The 19953-nt window shown below is 41.8% G+C and overlaps 2 protein-coding genes across 3 annotated transcripts in view; one reads left to right on the top strand and one right to left on the bottom strand.

The window, feature by feature from the left end:
* Positions 1–2625: 2625 nt before the first annotated feature.
* On the bottom strand, positions 2626–4914 carry LOC109905983 (copper transport protein ATOX1-like). Its single transcript, XM_031789598.1, has 4 exons — positions 4782–4914; positions 3593–3665; positions 3229–3379; positions 2626–3103 (listed from the first exon to the last, which is right to left on the bottom strand). Exons 1-3 carry the CDS (start codon positions 4788–4790, stop codon positions 3252–3254), a joined length of 210 nt encoding a protein of 69 aa, XP_031645458.1. The 5' UTR covers positions 4791–4914; the 3' UTR covers positions 2626–3103; positions 3229–3251.
* A 542-nt stretch (positions 4915–5456) lies between these two features.
* Positions 5457–19953, top strand: part of LOC109905912 (proton-coupled amino acid transporter 1-like) — a 54100-nt gene continuing 39603 nt past the window's right edge. Inside the window, exons 1-7 of one of the 2 annotated variants that reach the window (XM_031789597.1) lie at positions 5457–5687; positions 13975–14067; positions 14804–14930; positions 15219–15309; positions 16689–16777; positions 17186–17275; positions 17632–17716. In XM_031789597.1, the coding sequence (XP_031645457.1) occupies positions 5549–5687; positions 13975–14067; positions 14804–14930; positions 15219–15309; positions 16689–16777; positions 17186–17275; positions 17632–17716 (714 nt within the window). In that variant the 5' untranslated portion in view covers positions 5457–5548. The remainder of the gene's footprint in view (positions 5688–13974; positions 14068–14803; positions 14931–15218; positions 15310–16688; positions 16778–17185; positions 17276–17631; positions 17717–19953) is intronic. The other variant, XM_020503561.2, reaches the window with a different exon arrangement.

Genomic DNA, 19953 nt, shown 5'->3' on the forward strand with positions numbered 1-19953 from the left:
GTTTGGAACTCTGTAGTGAGTGTTACAACTGAGGACAGACGATTTTCAAGTGCTACGTGCTTCTGCAATCGGCGGTCCAGTTCTGTGAGTTTGTGTGGACTACCACTTCGTGGCTGAGCTGTTGTTAACAGCACTTACATTTCACCGGGGCAGCTCTAGAAGGGCAGAAATTTGACTAACTGAGTTGTTGGAAAGTTGGTGTCCAATGACCATGAGCTCTTCAGTAAGGCCATTTTACTGCCAATGTTTGTCTATGGAGATTGCATGGCGGTGTAATACTCAATTGTATACACCCGTCAGCAACGGGTGTGGCTGAAATAGCCAAATCCAATCATTTGAAGGGGTGTCCACATGTTTGACTGTCTAGGTAAGCCAGTATCATTTGTGAATACACATGGTATCATTGATAGAACAGAATACACATATCACTGATAGAACAGAACACACATGATATCATTGATAGAACAGAACACACATGATATCATTGATAGAACAGAACACACATGGTATCATTGATAGAACAGAATACACATATCACTGATAGAACAGAACACACATGATATCATTGATAGAACAGAACACACATGATATCATTGATAGAACAGAACACACATGATATCATTGATAGAACAGAACATACATGATATCATTGATAGAACAGAACACACATATCACTGATCGAACAGAACACACATGACATCACTGATAGAACAGAACACACATGATATCATTGATAGAACAGAACACACATGATATCATTGATAGAACAGAACACACATGATATCATTGATAGAACAGAATACACATGATATCATTGATAGAACAGAAAATACATCACATTCTGAAAGCAGGAACACAAAGATCCAATGCGGTCATTGGACACAACCAGTTATGAGCCAAAGAAGCCAGAAGACAAAACCATTTAATCAGATACTGTATATAGGCTATAACTTATGAACTACAAGGCTCTTTCCAATCTGTCCCCCCAAAAATGTATTCATCTGACTAAGTTGCTTGAAAGAGGTCATTTTCAAGAACATCTGAAGAGCAGAGAAAGACAAAAACCGAGTGGCATGAGGAACCCAGTAACAGTGATGACAGCCATGGTGTCTGTGGAGTTTAGGCTGTACACAATGTGCCTGTGTGCCCCCATGGTGGCTGGTCCAACCGGAAGGGACCAGCGAAGGCCTGTTCATCGTCTGTAACAGCTTCTCCAGTTGCAATGTCTCCAGTACGGACAGGTGAGCAGAGTTACTGCTACCCATCTTCCTTTTGTGGAGAGGGTGGCTAAATCCCAAACCACCATATTCCTTTTATATTATATCCCTTTATATTCCCACTACTTTTGACCAGGGCCCATAGGGCACTATATTGTATGGGGGATAGGGTGCCATTTGGGATGCATTCAGTGCTATTCCAAACTACTGTACAGCACAACAATTGGGCCACTGTGTCTGAAATGAGTGTGTTGGCAGTAGTGTGACGTGCTGTCATCAAACTGAAAGCTTTGTTACATCAGGCAGTGTTGTCTCACTCACAAGATGTCATGAATGTGGGCTATTCATTCAACTTTTACTACGTTGACATAGACACCCGTTTCATCCAAGAGAACAACAGTTCAATGTAGCACTACAATTAAAAGTATATAGCTTCAATTAAAGTATTATAACCACAATTACAGTATAACTTCAGTCTTAGTCTTTAAAAAAAACAAAAAAAGAGATGTTTCTCTCTAAATAACCCAACGAATGTCCCTGTAATGGCTGACTGACTGCCTACTACTGTGTGTACAAATGACAACATAGGCTAAGTTGATGGCATGAATGTGAGATACCTGAGTACCTACTGTATTTGATTGAGGTACATATAGTTTGTCTTGGATCTTCATCTCTGGCTCCAGTGGTCTCTCTCCTTCCGTGCTCTCTTCACTATCAGACCAGATCTCAGAGGTAGGAGAGCCATTGCCACACAACGCCTCAATATTCTCACAGGTAGGCTATGAAAATGTCTCAAGCAGCTGATGTGAACGCTAAAGGATTTATCACTGCATTAGAGCATTACAGATCAATCATTTATCTTTGATGAAAACGGTTGATGTTTGCATTTGCATGGCAAAAATGTACACGTCATTGTGCAAGACACCGAAGTCTAATTCCATGGAATTGTTGACAGGGACGACTCCTCCGGTCAACTTAAACCAAGAACTAACACTGCCACCCAGTGGCACAACATGTCACATCAGAATCTGACAAGATTAAAAAAAAAAAATATATATATATATATATATGTATTTCACCAGGCAAGTCAGTTAACAACAAATTCTTATTTACAATGACGGCCGACTCCGGCCAAACCCGGACTACGCTGGGGTCAATTGTGCGCCACCCTATGGGACTCCCAATCACAGCCAGATGTGATACAGCCTGGAATTGAACCAGGGACTGTAGTGATTCCTCTTTCACTGAGATGCAATGACTTAGACAGCTGCTCCACTCGGGAACGCAAAACTAAAAGCCTTTTTTTTTTTTGCATTTGCTCAGTATCTAGTTGGGGTAACAAACAGCTTTTTAGTCAAACCCTCTGTGGGAGGCTGTCCTTCGTATTACAAATAAGAGAACAGGTGACTAGAATCAACTTTTTAATTCGACATATGGGTGAACATGAACAATATTCAGAGATGAAAGGAAAACTTAATACAGGATGATTACTACCCCCCCCCAAACTGTCCAAATCAACGTGAATTACAATAGCTGCTTCATCATGACAAAACTGACTTCAATTTCACAATCTAATTTACCTGCAGTAGGCCTAACATTAACCCATAGAGGTACATGATCTATTTAATTTAGTCAGCAATCGTACTGGATTTTCATAGTGGATGCGTCCCAAACAGTACTCTATTCCGTATAATAGTGTCTTACTTTGGACTGGGGTCCATATGGTGCCATTTGGGATGCATAAATAGTGTTTAAATAACAAGTGGACAGCTTGGCAGCGTGAACTCATTACAGTGATCCATGAAGACATAACAGCAAGACTGTTCTGCAGTCAGAGGGTTCTTTCTTCTCATAGTCATCCTTCAGATAAATCACCAACCCAACAGCTAACACACAGAAACAAAACAGGTTGCAAATGGTGAGAAGAGGAACGACATGTTGGGATGGATGGGAAAGTTGTCGATATTGAATTGATTGTCACTTAATATACATTTAGACCGTGAGAGTTCACCTGTTCTATAAGAGGAGGATTCTTCACTTGGGGCCGATGTAGTTAGCCGCCTTTCCAGTCTTCTTAAGTGTTTCCAGAAGCACATCCGTGTCCTTGTCAGACTCAATGAAAACCTTCTTGTTGGGGAGGTCGATCTCAAATTGGACACCACCTTACGCCAACAAATAAAGACAGAAAGAGAAAATAAAACAATTTTAGCAAGCCAGTCAATAGGACAAGTAATCTAGATTTGCTGAATTTAGCTAAACCAAAAGTACACGATTCTCAACAAAGTGTGTGTGGATGTTAGTGCTGTTTAACAACCTCCTCCAAATATTCCAGAATTCTGGATTTGCTGTGACATTTAGCTATTAGAGACACTCACCCAGTTTATTGAGGACTCGGGTAACTGCACCAGAGCATCCCTCACATGTCATGTCCACAAAGAATTCCTGCTTCTGTGGGAATAATTCACAGTCTGGGAGTTATGCCTCATTCTCATGTTAGTATGGGACAGCTAATCAGTTAGCAAGCAATGACTAGCTCAGCTATTAGTCTGATTAAATCAGGCTGTAATACACAATGCATTGGTATATACAACCTGAAACTAATGACTGCAAAATCGTGTAAAATGTTTCTTACAAGCCAGAATGTGGAATAAAAATGACATTTAAAATGTACTCTGTACACCGATATTTGTTTGTTGTTGTATTGGATATTCGGTTCTCTCAAAAACGTTTGAACCCGGCATGCCATGACAATGAAACACCATGTTTTTCTGTATCAGGGGAGGTTGGAGAACATTTGTGTTGTGTTAACTTTTATTTTAAACTTTTATTAGACCTCTCTAATACTCAAAGCGCAGATTCAAAACTCCCATTTACCAGCTCTGAAAGCATTATAAAAATGTCAAAATACCTTTCGTTGATCAGCAAATATGGAGTTCATACGACTATATAATTCTAGGAAACATCTAAATAAAAAATAAAATGTACAAGCAACGGAAAACCAAAATCGTTTTCGGCACCTCCAGTCCCTCATTACTGCCACGCACAGGTCGGAAATATGCAACCGCGCAATACATTAGAGGTTCCAAATAGGCAAAAAAAAAAAATCAGTTGCTTGTACATTTTTATTTAGACCTTTTTTCGAAGTACATACCGGCCATTTTAAAATGGGAAAATTAAGATAGTTGCTCAGCGAAACTCCATATTTGGTGATCAACGAACGTATTTTGACATAACGCATAAGCTGGTGAATGAGAGTTTAAAATCGAACCATTTCGGTCCCTAACGCCCAGATACTGATTCGGGTAAACTATACTTGCCTGTGGATATTTTGTCTCAAGGACAAGCCGCACAGACAATCGGTAGAGTACGTTTAAATATAAGTCGTATTAAAGAGTCTGGCTTGTAAAGGAACAATTGCACGATTGTGCAGGCATTAGGCAGTAACGTTACACCAATTAAATTGTGCATTACAGCATGATTAATCAGACTAACTAGATATGTATAAAGCGCTGCAATCCAATCTCAGCACTATGTAACAATGTGCGAATTTATTCAATAACTCACGGTCGTCATGTTGAGGTAGAGCGCAATTTCAATGGACTTTCTCCTCTTTCAAAGCTTGCACGACTAACTAGCTGCTGAATATGTTGCTGCCTTGTCTTGCTTGCTAGCTAAAGTACATCAAAGTTAGGGACCATCGACATGTTGCTAGATATTGGTGAAAATAACTGCATATTTGACTCAATATTCACATGTAGAAAGTTGGTGGGACGAGTGCACAATTATACTGACTAATATCAGTTATAATTATTTTGCAGAACACTTTCAAATTACATTATTTTGGAAGAAGTAGTTTTTTTTCTTCTCATAAAAATATTGCTGCAGGTAACTTTTCCAGAGCCCTTAAAACGTCACACCGGAATACGGAAGTTTGAAACATTATGGAAAAAAAAACATTTATCAAAACTGCTTCAAATGAACCAAATATGAGAGACCGCGAAAAAGTGACATATCACAATAACGATATACTATGGTGCGCATTTTCTGATAAGGCAACACGCAGGGCCCACGCTTGTTGCAACTTGACCAATTCAATGTTTGGGGTGATGTTTCATACCAGACAACTGCCATGATTTCACACTAACGATAATTGACTTAATTTGGATGGAAAGTTAGTTTGCTAACAAGCCAGCTCGCTATAGCTATAAAACCAAGCACCCAAAATGCAATCAGCTGATATGCGGCATCTTCCAGGTCATGTGACCAACCCCCCCCCCCTCCCTGGGTTTCAGAAGGGGTCTCCAGATAGGTAGCTCGAGCTGTTCACTTGTATGGAACCAGATATCGCCCCGTCCTCTCACAACCAGTACAATATCGACGGTAGGAAAAATACTGCTTTCCCAAGACATGCCCCTCTAGCGAACCTCTTTGATGTAAATACTACCGAGCCAGGAATCACAGCTTTTACAGGTGAATTAACATACAATAATCATGACTAGCTAATTAGCCAGGATTGGAGCATGCAAAACAATGATGTGTTGTCAACTAACAGTATCCAGCTGGAGGTGGTGTAGCTGTAATATGTGATCAAACAATGATGTTGTAACTTGATATATAGGCTAGTTTGGCTAACGAATACATCCCCAACAGAACTGTTTCTGATAATTGGCTTTGAGACCATTCAAAACAATATTACAGTTTTGAAACTGCAGTAAAAAGTGTACTACCTGCAGTCGACTGTGGTATTTTGGACGCAGTAATTGCAGAATAACTATGGCCTTGCTGATATAATATGGCCTTGCTGATATCAAGTGCAGTACCTAGTTAACGTCATACCAATGGCTTTTTGTTGTTGTCTGCTAGTAAAATAAGTGGATAGTTGTGGGTAAGTAGCTACAGTGGCTAACTGACAGCTACTGTGCCAAAGCCCTTTTGTTGGTAATTCTGTTAATTGATTAATGTATCCTTATTATGTCCAGATACAGTGCATTCGGAAAGTATTCAGACCCCTTGACTTTTTCCCCACATTTTGTTACGTTTTTTCCCCCTCATCAATCTACACACGATACCCCATAATGACAAAGCAAAAACAGGTCTTTAGAAATGTTTACAAATTCATTTACATTTTTTCATTTTATTTTTAAGTTTAGGTTCATCCTGTTTCCATTGATCATCCTTGAGATGTTTCTATAACTTGATTGGAGTCCACCTGTGCTAAATTCAATTGATTAGACATGATTTAGAGAGGCACACACCTGTCTATATAAGGTCCCCCAGTTGACAGTGCATGTCAGAGCAAAAACCAAGCCATGAAGTCGAAGGAATAGGATTGTGTCGAGGTACAGATCTGGGAATGGGTACCAAAAATTGTCTGCAGCATTGAAGGTCCCCAAGAACACAGTCACAGAACAATGAGACAGATATTTCACTGAATGTATAAATGTTGAGCATCCGGTTGGCATTTCCACTCACTACCAAATATGGTAATGAGAGGAAGCCCACTGGCAGGCAGTGGGAGAAATTAACTTCAATTAAACATTCGATCTCAACACAGTTCTCTGTTCCCAAAACTAAAATCTGTTATGAACAGACTAAGTTTTGTAGACTTTACCCTTTACAAAAGTTGTAAAAAATCATGCTGTTTATAAGTGCAAATGTAAATTTAGGTATTGAACATGCAGACTTCACAGATTAGGCTTTCCCTAATGGAAATATGTAGATGTATACTAGAACGCGCCAATAGGATATCGCTAGCGCATGCTTCGCTCTGCCCACCTCCTTGCTTGTTCTGCCCACTATGACTCATTTGTTTCCGTTGGAAACGACAAGCTGTGGTCAATCTTGGCTTAGTTATAAAAAATCTTTGACACAGTGGCCTCCATCATTCTTAAATGGAAGAAGTTTGGAACCACCTAGAGCTGGCCACCGGGCCAAACTGAGCAACCGGCGGAGAAGGGTGAACCCAATGGTCACTCTGAAAGAGCTCCAGAGTTCCTCTGTGGAGATGGAAGAACCTTCTAGAAGGACATCCATCTCTGCAGTACTCTACCAATCAGGCCTTTATGGTAGAGTGGCCAGGCGGAAGCCACTCCTCAGTAAAAGGCACATGACAGCCCGCTTGGAATTTGTCAAAAGGCACCTAAAGAACTCTCAGATCATGAGAAACAAGATTCTCTGGTCAGATGAAATCAAGATTGAACTCTTTGGCCTGAATGCCAAATGTCACGTCTGGAGGAAACCTGGCACCATCCCTATGGTGAATCATGTTGGTGGCAGCATCATGCTGTGGGGATGTTTTTCAACGGCAGGGAATGGAGACTAATCAGGATCAAGGGAATGATGAACGGAGCAAAGTACAACGAGATCTTTGTTGAAAACCTGCTCAGGACTGGGGTGAAGATTCACCTTCCAACAGGACAACGACCCTAAGCACACAACCAAGACAACACAGGAGTGACTTCAGGACACGTCTCTGAATGTCCTTGAGTGGCCCAGCCAGAGCACGGACTTGAACCCAAACAATCTTCTCTGGAAGATTAGCTGTTCAATTAGCTGTTCAGCAACGCTCCTCATCCAACCTGGCAGAGCTTGAGTGGATCTGCAGAGAAAAATGGGAGAAACTCCCCAAATACAGGTGTGCCAAGCTTGTACCGTCATACCCAAGAAGACTCAAGTAAATGGTCTGAATACTTATGTAAATGTAATATTTCAGTTTTTCTTTTTAGTACAAAATCTAATGTTTTTTGCTTTGCCATTATGTGGTATTGTGTGTAGATTAAATATATACTTTTTAAAATACATACGATTCAATTGTAGAATAAGGCTGTACCGTATCAAAATGTGGAAAAAGTCTAGGGGCCTGAATACTTTCCCGAATGCACTGTAAATTAGTAATGACGTCTGACATCACTGTTCCAGCTTCTTCAACATTTTAGGCTAATCCAAGCATGTTTATATTTGGATGCAGAGTAAGGGTTAGTGGCCATGCAGTTTTCACACAATGTACTGTTAACTGCTACAATAAAGGTTGTGTGTCCATCACAAGATCTCAACTAAGGCTAGGCTATATCTATATATATATATATATATTTAATGTTTTTTGGAGGTATATTCCAAATGCCTGTATCACAATAATCAAGTTGTTGGGGCGGCAGGGTAGCCTAGTGGTTAGAGTGTTGGACGAGTAACTGGAAGGTTGCAAGTTCAAATACCCGAGCTGGCAAGGTACAAATCTGTCATTCTGCCCCTGAACAGGCAGTTAACCCACTGTTCCTAGGCCGTCATTGAAAATAAGAATTTGTTCTTTAACTGATTTGCCTAGTTAAATAAAGGTTACATTTTTTTTTGTCTCCTTCACTCCTGCTGTGCTGTGTGCACCTTGCCATTTTACACCAGAGATCTGTATATAATGACGACCTAACAATGGGAGTCGTCCCAAAAGTGGGAAGGCAGACGACAACCTTAGGTCTAAAATTAGCCCATAGAAACACATTGGTCTTATTTTTGAAAGGTTTTGTCAGGAGTGAAACCTCTCACTTTGCCTCTTCCTCTCTGTTTTATATTCATACACACACAAACTGCCACTCTCAATATCAAATATATATATATATTTTGCAACATGCTTAATAAACCAACAGGTGTAGACTGACAGTGAAATGCTTACTTAAGGGTCCTTTTCCAACAGAGAGATAAATATATAATAAATGCAGCAAAATAAATAATAATACAAAAAAATGTACAGTGTTTACATTTTTTATTTCACCTTTATTTAACCAGGTAGGCTAGTTGAGAACACCTTTATTTAACCGGGTAGGCTAGTTGAGAACACCTTTATTTAACCGGGTAGGCTAGTTGAGAACACCTTTATTTAACCAGGTAGGCTAGTTGAGAACACCTTTATTTAACCAGGTAGGCTAGTTGAGAACACCTTTATTTAACCAGGTAGGCTAGTTGAGAACACCTTTATTTAACCAGGTAGGCTAGTTGAGAACACCTTTATTTAACCGGGTAGGCTAGTTGAGAACACCTTTATTTAACCGGGTAGGCTAGTTGAGAACACCTTTATTTAACCAGGTAGGCTAGTTGAGAACACCTTTATTTAACCAGGTAGGCTAGTTGAGAACACCTTTATTTAACCAGGTAGGCTAGTTGAGAACACCTTTATTTAACCAGGTAGGCTAGTTGAGAACACCTTTATTTAACCAGGTAGGCTCGTTGAGAACACCTTTATTTAACCAGGTAGGCTAGTTGAGAACACCTTTATTTAACCAGGTAGGCTAGTTGAGAACACCTTTATTTAACCAGGTAGGCTAGTTGAGAACACCTTTATTTAACCAGGTAGGCTAGTTGAGAACACCTTTATTTAACCAGGTAGGCCAGTTGAGGACAAGTTCTCATTTACAGCTGCGATCTGGCCAAGATAAAGCAAAGCAGTTCGACACATACAACAACACAGAGTTACACATGGAATAAACAAAACATACAGTCAATAATACAGTAGAACAAAAGAAAACAACAAAGTCTATATACAGTGAGTGCAATAAAATAGGCCATAGTGGCGACGTAATTACAATATAGCAATTTAACACTGGAGTGATAGATGTGCAGAAGATGAAAGTGCAGGTAGAGATACTGGGGTGCAAAGGCGCTAAATAAATACAGTATGGGGATGAGGTAGTTGGATGGGCTATTTACAGATGGGCTATGTACAGGTGCAATGATATGTGAGCTGCTCTGACAGCTGGTGCTTGAAGTTCGTTAGGGAGATAAGATTCTCCATCTTCAGTGATTTTTGCAGTTCGTTCTAGTCATTGGCATCAGAAAACTGGAAAGAAAAGGCAGCCAGAGGAGGAATTGGCTTTGGGGGTGACCAGTGAAATATACCTGCTGGAGCGCGTGCTGCGGGTGGGTGCTGCTATGGTGACCAGTGAGCTGAGATAAGGCAGGGCTTTACCTAGCAAAGACTTGTAGATGACCTGGAGCCATTGGGTTTGGCGACGAGTATGAAGCGAGGGCCAGCCAACGAGAGTGTAGTAGGCCGCAGTGGTGGGTAGTATGTGGGGCTTTGGTGACAAAACCGATGGCACTGTGATAGACTGCATCCAATTTGTTGAGTAGAGTGTTAGAGACTATTTTGCCGAAGTCGAGGATCGGTAGGTTAGTCAGTTTTACGAGGGTATGTTTGGCAGCATGAGTGAAGGATGCTTTGTTGCGAAATAGGAAGCCGATTTCTAGATTTAATTTTGGATTGGAGATGTGGGTCTGGAAGGAGAGTTTACAGTCTACCAGACACCAAGGTATTTGTAGTTGTCCACATATCCTCGGTCAGAACTGTCCAGAGTAGTGATGCTGGACGGGCGGACAGGTGCGGGTAGCGATCGGTTGAAGAGCATGCATTTGGTTTTACTAGCATTTAAGAGTAGTTGGAGGTCACGGAAGGAGAGTTGTATGGCACTGAAGCTCGTCTGGAGGTTAGTTAGCACAGTGTCCAAAGAATGGCCAGAAGTATACAGAATATTGTCGTCTGCATAGAGGTGGATCAGAGAATCACCAGCAGCAAGAGCGACATCATTGATGTATACAGAGAAGAGAGTCGGCCCGAGAATTGAACCTTGTGGCACCCTCATAGAGACTGCCAGAGGTCCGGACAGCAGGCCCTCCGATTTGACACATTGAACTCTGTCTGAGAAGTAGTTGGTGAACCAGGCGAGGCAGTCATTTGAGAAACCAAGTGTCGTGTCTTTGGCAGGCCAACGCCATGACACAAGGCTGTTGTGTCTGCTGATAAGAATGTGTTGATTGACAGAGTCGAAAGCCTTGGCCAGGTCGATGAATACTGCTGCACAGTATTGTCTCTTATCGATGGCATAAGTTTAGGACCTTGAGCGTGGCTGAGGTGCACCCATGACCAGCTCAGAAGCCAGAGAGCATAGCATGGAAAAGGTAAGTTGGGATTCGAAATGGTCGGTGATCTGTTTGTTAAATTGGCTTTCGAAGACCTTAGAAAGGCAGGGTAGGATAGCTATAGGTCTGTAGCAGTTTGGGTCTGGAGTGTCTCTCCTTTGAAGAGGGGGGATGACCGCGGCAGCTTTCCAATCTTTGGGGATCTCAGACGATATGAAAGAGGGGTTGAACAGGCTAGTAATAGGGGTTGCAGAACATCAGCTATCTGGATTTGGGTGAAGGAGAATTGGGGAGGCTTGGGCGAGTTGCTGTGGGGGGTGCATGGCAGTTGACAGGGGTAGGGGTAGCCAGGTGGAAAGCATGGCCAGCCGTAGAAAAATGCTTATTGAAATTCTCTATTATCGTGGATTTATCGGTGGTGACAGTGTTTCCTAGCCTCAGTGCAGTGGGCAGCTGGGATGAGGTGCTATTATTCTCCATGCGCTTATTCTCCATGGACTTTAGTGTCCCAGAACTTTTTGGAGTTTGTGCTACAGGATGCAAATTTCCATTTGAAAAAGCTAGCTTTCCTAACTGCTTGTGTATGTATATTGCCTCCCTGAAAAGTTGCATATCACGGGGGCTATATGAGGCTAATGCAGTATGCCACAGGATGTTTTTGTGCTGGTCAAGGAAATAAATAAATAAAGAATAACCAGGCATCCTCTACTGACGGGACGAGATCAATATCCTTCCAGGATACCCGGGCCAGGTCGATTAGAAAGGCCTGCTCACTGAATTGTTTTAGGGAGCGTTTGACAGTGATGAGGGGTGGTTGTTTGACCGCAGACCCAATACGGATGTATGCAATGAGGCAGTGATTGCTGAGATCTTGGTTGAAGACAGCAGAGGTGTATTTGGAGGGCAAGTTAGTTAGGATGATATCTATGAGGGTTTGGGGTTGTACCTGGTAGCTTCAATTTAAGATAATTTTTCTTTGATCCAGCGACAAGAAACAAAAAAGAACTGTACTTGATAGTCTAAAAATAATCAATATTGATTAGGCCTAATAGCCAATAAAACTGACTTGACTACTTGCTTATCATCTAAGTTGTTCTTCAGCACACATGGTAGCACGTTGTGCTACTAATAACTTACTGTCATCACTCCCCTGAGGGAGGAACTGACGTGTGTGTGTGTGTGTGTGTGTGTGTGTGTGTGTGTGTGTGTATAGGCCTACATGTGTTGACAAGAAGTTGAAGTTAAACCAAGCCCTGGGATGTTGTCGCACGAGAGAGACAACAAAATATTAAAAGTCACACTCCCAGGAGAACAGAATGTAGCCTGCCTCGTTGCCTTTTCAGAACAGGACAATAGAAAGAATGTTGCCTTTTCAGAACAGCAATTGTAATTTCAAGGTTGTTCGGCAGTCGCAGTCAGGATCTGACTACAGTAATAGCATAGAACTAGCCTCGACTCCAGCAGTTCTAGGTTTCTCCAGATAAGAACACTGCTGGTGCTTGAGGTCTGGTATCTGGTAGACCATTTATAAACTCAGCAAAAAAAAGAAACGTCCCTTATTCAGGACCCTGTCTTTCAAAGATAAAGATAGATGCCCAGGGTCCCTGCTCATCTGTGTGAACGTGCCTTAGGCATGCTGCAAGGAGGCATGAGCACTGCAGATGTGGCCAGGGCAATTAATTGCAATGTCCGTACTGTGAGACGCCTAAGACAGTGCTACAGGAGACAGGACGGACAGCTGATCGTCCTCGCAGTGACAGACCATGTGTAACAACACCTGCACAGGATCGGTACATCTGAACATCACACCTGCGGGACAGGTACAAGATGGCAACAACAACTGCCCGAGTTACACCAGGAACACACAATCTCTCCATCAGTGCTCAGACTGTCCGCAATAGGCTGAGAGAGGCTGGACTGAAGGCTTGCAGGCCTGTTGTAAGGCAGGTCCTCACCAGACATCACCCGCTACAATGTTGTCTATGGGCACAAACCCACCTTCACTGGACCAGACAGGACTGGCAAAAAGTGCTCTTCACTGACGAGTCACGGTTTTGTCTCACCTGGGGTGATGGTCGGATTTGTGTTTATCGTCGAAGGAATGAGCGTTACACCGAGGCCTGTACTCTGGAGCGGGATCGATTTGGAGGTGGAGGGTCCGTCATGGTCTGGGGCGGTGTGTCAAAGCATCATCGACTGAGCTTGTTGTCATTGCCTACAATCTCAACGCTGTGCGTTACAGGGAAGACGTCCTTCTCCTTCATGTGGTACCCTTCCTGCAGGCTCATCCTGACATGACCCTCCAGTATGACAATGCCACCAGCCATACTGCTCGTTCGGGGCATGATTTCCTGCAAGACAGAAATGTCTGTGTTCTACCATGGCCAGCGAAGAGACCATATCTCAATCCCATTGAGCACACCTGGGACCTGTTGGATCGGAGGATGAGGGCAAGGGCCATTCCCCCCAGAAATGTCTGGGAACTTGCAGGTGCCTTGGTGGAAGTGTGGAGTAACATCTCACAGCAAGAACTGGCAAATCTGGTGTAGTCCATGAGGTTGAGGTGCACTGCAGTACTTAATGCAGCTGGTGGCCACACCAGACACTGACTGTTATTTTTTTGATTTTGACCTCCCCCCTTTGTTCAGAGACACATTATTCAATTTCTGTTAGTCACATGTCTGTGGAACTTTTTCAGTTTATGCCTCAGTTGTTGAATCTTGTTATGTTCGTACAAATATATTTACACATGTTAAGTTTGTTGGGAAAAAAACGCAGTTGACAGTGAGAGGACGTTTCTTTTTTGGGTGAATTTAGCATGGAATGAACTACAATTACATTGTCCTTACCACAGTGTCTCTGGAGGAGGAATCGAAGAGGCAGCAGGAGGATCCACCCAGCACCAGCGGACCAATCATGACCTCTGACACTGACCATCGTCAAGACGGTATTGAATTTGAAACCCCATGGCTCTGTTTTAGTCAGAACAGACGCCTGTATTCATAGTGTCTCAGAGTAGGACAGCTCATCTACTACCAGTGTCTCCGTATGAGCAGGAGGCCGATTGTATTATTTTATGCTAGAAATAGTACTCCTACTCTTGAGTAGCTTCATGATTACAGGCCCTGGGCTGCATTCAGCAGGGCTCAACGTTGTGGAACGTGTTCATTTGCAATATATTATGTAGGACAAACGAGATTCTCTGACATGTAGAAGATAAATGTCTATTCATGACATTTGCCTCGTGAACATATCCAGGAAACTGATGTAACGAGTGATTGATTAGATAACACATTTTTCCACATGCAGATGCTATTTTCTTCTGATATAATGTATTTCATTACTTTCCATTCAGTGTCTTTTTTATTTTGGATGAGAAGTAGCCTAAAGTGTCTTGTTTGTGGATGATCATTAGCTAACACTGTTTTGTTTGTGTCAACAAAGCAGGGCCCAGCCTAGCAGACTGATTATGGCTAGAACTCTGATCCTTCTGTGGGGATTCTGTATAGTACAACCCTACTATCTACCGTACGAAATAATGTAGCAGTATCTGTCATCTCAGCAGTAGAATTAAGACATTCTTCTGACTGGGGAATTTTTGTGATTTTGAATATAAAGTATTATTGGAGTTGCCGTTGTACCAATCCAACTGTAGGAACAAACTGTGTGTCCCCGTATTGCAGGCCCACGTCCAGTTCTCTCCAGGATATCAGCGAGCACCTCTGAGGAGGATGTTCTCTGTCCTATTCCACCTCTCCCCCACGGACCTGATTCTCGGTACGAGAGAATTGGAGGCCAAACAGGGACTTCGTAAGTACGGTTATGTTACATGCATATATATATATATATATTTTTATTTTTTTCTATTTTTTTTTTTTTCATTCCAGCTCTTGGTCATACAAAATTAAAGAGCGTAACTTTCCCTAGCAACACAGGGAAATCCCTAGCAACACAGTTTCCATCCTGAGACCTGAGGCCCCATACAAAGAGCTGATTATATGAGAGCGTATGAGACCCTGTATTTATAATTGTTTGACGACATTATTGCGTTAAGGGATGTGATTTGACACGGATCATGTTTTATTTGTTATGGTGTAGTTTTTTACAGACCCTGATCCACCTCCTGAAGGGGAACATCGGCACAGGGCTGCTAGGTCTACCTCTGGCTGTCAGGAACGCAGGCCTTGTGGTAAGGGTTAGGGTTAGAAGAGGGACATCGGTACGGGGCTGCTAGGTCTACCTCTGGCTGTCAGGAACGCAGGCCTTGTGGTTAGGGTTAGAAGAGTGACATCGGTACGGGGCTGCTAGGTCTACCTCTGGCTGTCAGGAACGCAGGCCTTGTGGTAAGGGTTAGGGTTAGAAGGGGGACATTGTTCTACCACCATTTTACTTTGATCTATTCTAGAGCTCCTTAGTAGATGTCCATGGCTAATACATTTATTCTGCAAGTGCAGTGTGAGGGAATGACACAATCCTAATGGGGACTATTAGGGTTGCAAAAATTCCTGGAACTTTCAATATATTCCCTTGTTTTCCAGAAATCCTGGCTGGATGATTCCGGATTCTCTGCTTATTCTCTCCTGATTCTAGAAACCTCCAACCGGGATTTTGGGAAAACAAGGGAATATATTGACAGTTCCCTGAATTTTGCAACATTAGTGACTATAACTAATGACAGAATCTCAATGTGACTACACCTAATGACGGAATCCCAATGTGACTACACCTAATGACGGAATCCCAATGTGACTATACCTAATGACGGAATCCCAATGTGACTATACCTAATGACGGAATCCCAATGTGACTATACCTAATGACGGAATCCCAGTGTGACTACACCTAATGACGGAATCCCATTGTGACTATACCTAATGACGGAATCCCAATGTGACTACACCTAATGACGGAATCCCATTGTGACTATACCTAATGACGGAATCCCAATGTGACTATACCTAATGACGGAATCCCAATGTGACTATACCTAATGACGGAATCCCAGTGTGACTACACCTAATGACGGAATCCCAGTGTGACTATACCTAATGACGGAATCCCAGTGTGACTACACCTAATGACGGAATCCCAGTGTGACTATACCTAATGACGGAATCCCAGTGTGACTACACCTAATGACGGAATCCCAGTGTGACTACACCTAATGACGGAATCTCAATGTGACTATACCTAATGACGGAATCCCAGTGTGACTATACCTAATGACAGAATCCCAGTGTGACTATAACTAATGACAGAATCTCAATGTGACTATACCTAATGACAGAATCTCAATGTGACTATACCTAATGACGGAATCCCAATGTGACTATACCTAATGACAGAATCCCAGTGTGACTATACCTAATGACGGAATCCCAGTGTGACTATACCTAATGACAGAATCCCAGTGTGACTATACCTAATGACGGAATCCCAGTGTGACTATACCTAATGACGGAATCCCAGTGTGACTATACCTAATGACAGAATCCCAGTGTGACTATACCTAATGACGGAATCCCAGTGTGGCTACACCTAATGACAGTCTTCTCTCTTCCTTTCCAGTTAGGACCTCTGAGTCTGTTTGCCATGGGGATAATAGCAGTCCACTGTATGAATCTGCTTGCAAAATGTTCCCACCACCTCAGTGCAAAGTAAGTGGAGCCTTTCTCACACCATTTGTCTGAAGCACTTCTCAGTTGTTCCATAATTATACATATTTTTCTTTAATTTAACTAGGCAAGTCAGTTAAGAACAAATTCTTATTTAAATTGACAGCCTACCCCGGCCAAACCCGGACTCCCAATCACGGCCGGTTGTGATACAGTCTGGATTTGAACCAGGGTGTCTGTAGTGACGCCTCAATCACACTGCCTTAGACTGCTGTGCCACTCTGGAGACCCATAAACAGATCCAATTGAACAAAAATACAGTGGGGCAATACACATCTGGGCCCATATTCAGTTTTTCCATTCAGACCAAAATGAATAAGGTTACATGGACAGGGTAGTCCTGATCCCAGATCTGAATCTGGGCCCTGAGTGATGTTCCCTCTGTTCTAGGTTGAACAAGCCCTTTCTGGACTATGGTGATGCTGTGCAGTATGGTATGGAGAATGTCCCGTGGCTGAGAAGGCACTCAATATGGGGGAGGTAAATATATGTAGAATATGTCTACAGTGGAACGTGTCTACAGTAGTTACCGTAGAATGTGTCTACAGTAGTTACCGTAGAATGTGTCTACAGTAGAATGTGTCTACAGTAGTTACTGTAGAATGTGTCTACAGTAGAATGTGTATAGTAGTTACTGTAGAATGTGTCTACAGGAAGGTTATGAATCACATGAAATGTATTCTGTAATAACAAGTTGAACTCCCTCTAGTCTTCTATATTATGGCTTGTGTTTTCACCTTATTCAGTAAGTGTTTGGTTTAATACCTGGTGTTTTCAGTCCCCTCTAATGTTTAGAAACAATATTTATTTGTGTCCTTGTCCCTGTTTTCCTTCAGGCAGATAGTGAACGTGTTTCTGATCATCACCCAGCTGGGTTTCTGCTGTGTCTACTTCGTCTTCCTCAGTGACAATGTCAAACAGGTAGGGGACATGTCATCAAGTTGACTAGTACTGCTTCACACCACCAGGTGGTATTGTTTCCTTCTTCCTGAGCAGTACCAGCAGTTTGGATGTTATCATCACTGGAGTCGACAAGATACCAGCAGTTTGGATGTTATTTTTTAAACATTTTATTTTACCTTTATTTATACAGGTGTTTTCTCATTGAGATAACATCTCTTTTCCAAGAGAGACCTGGTCCAATAGCAGCAGGGGGAACAACGTTTCAGACAAAACAACTTGCATACACTAACAAGACATTAAACACAACTATAAACACGCATACAGTACAACAGATACATATTACAATTAAAAACACAAACATCTTGACTAAAAACAGCTGGCCTAAAAACAATTACACTCTTCTATGATATATACATCGATCAAGTGTTTAAACTCCACCAATGAAACTAGATCATCACATTTTAAAATGTTCAGGAGAGAATTCCAGGACCACGGAGCTGAGTAACTAAAACTATTTCTACCATGACCTGTTCTAATTTTTGGTACTGTTAGAAGCAAATCAGAATGGGACTGTAATTGATATTTATTTACTGACCTGACTTAAAAAGAACAGAGATTAAATGTCATTTTACCCAATATGGCCTTATAAATCAGTGTATACCAGTGTTTAAGCCTACGCAAGGTCAATGACGACCAGCCAACAGCGCTGTAGAGATCACAATGATGTGTTAGACGTTTCTGATTTGTAATGAACCTGAGGGCTACGTGATATACTGAATCAAGTGCTCTCAGGGTAGTGGCTGATGCCTGCATATATATAACATCACTAAAATCTAAAACCGACAGTAATATACGTCGTACCAGCTCCTTCCTGGCCTCAAAAGAAAAACAAGCCTTATGTCGGTAATAAAATCCTATTTTCAGCTTGAGCTTCCTTATCAAGTTCTCTACATGCACAATGAAGCTCAGCTTATCATCAACCCACACACCCAAATATTTGTACACTTTAACTTGCTCTATAATATGTCCAGCCAATGTAGCAATGACATGATTTGTAACATGCCTGGCATTTGAAAATACCATGCATTTTGTTTTACCCAAATTTAGAATCAGCTTTAAATCATACAGATTCTGTTGTATGATGTTAAATGCTCTTTGGGCATTTTCTAATGCTAAAGATGAACTACTACCACTTGAATAAATAACAGTATCATCTGCATAAAAATGAACATCTGCTGTTTCAATAAGATCCCCAATGTTGTTGATATACAAAATGAACAACAGTGGTACCAAAATAGAACCTTGCGGAACACCTGAGCACACCTCTACCATCCGCCATTACATATTGTGTACGATTTGATAGGTAATTTATAAACCAATCTAGAGCATGACCAGTAATTCCACAACATTTTAATCTTTGCACTAACACAGCAGGGTCCATGGTGTCAAAAGCCTTCGACAAATCAACAAAAATAGACACACAATGTAACTTCTTATCAAGAGCACAGTGGATGTAATTTAAAACCTTCAATGTTACTGAAACAGTGCTGTGGCCAGGCCTAAAACCTGATTGCATTCCATTTAAGATGTTTTCTTGGAAGTAGACCTTTAGCTGCCTACTAACTAAGGACTCCAGTACCTTTGACAGTACAGACAATTTTGATATGGGTCGATAGTTGTCAAGTAGCGAGGGATCTCCACCTTTCAGGAGAGGCAGTACAAAAGCAGATTTCCATAACTTGAGGTTTTCCTTAACATCAAGCGTAAGGTTAAAAATACATGTTAAGGGGGAGCAATGATATCTGCAGCTAGGTGTAGGAGGGGGGGGGATCTAGTTCATCAGGGCCAGGGGATTTTTAAAATCAATTTCTTTCAGGGCTTTACACACTTCTGAAACGGAGAAGGATGAAAAGGAGAACTTGGTGAATGAGTGCACAGGGGTGTCAGGTAAATTCATAGGGGGCTCAATTATACCTTTGACCATTTCAAATAAACTGCCTGCATCTAAAAAATGCTGGTTCAAGGCTTTCAGAATGGAGGTTCTTTCAGTTACAATCTGTGTGTCGACCAACAATTGTTTAGGAAGCTGTGTATCTTTTCTGCACTCCAAACCTTTCACTACTGGCCAAAATTTGGATGGATTATTTACATTTTGTGAAGTAGATTACAGGTAGTGGTTTTCTTTCAATTTACGGATCATAGCCACACCCATATTTCGAAGATGTTTAAAAGCCATCCAATCATCTGCCAAACCA

This window comes from Oncorhynchus kisutch, linkage group LG15 (assembly GCF_002021735.2).
Source record: "Oncorhynchus kisutch isolate 150728-3 linkage group LG15, Okis_V2, whole genome shotgun sequence".
Classification (NCBI taxonomy): Eukaryota; Metazoa; Chordata; class Actinopteri; order Salmoniformes; family Salmonidae; genus Oncorhynchus; species Oncorhynchus kisutch.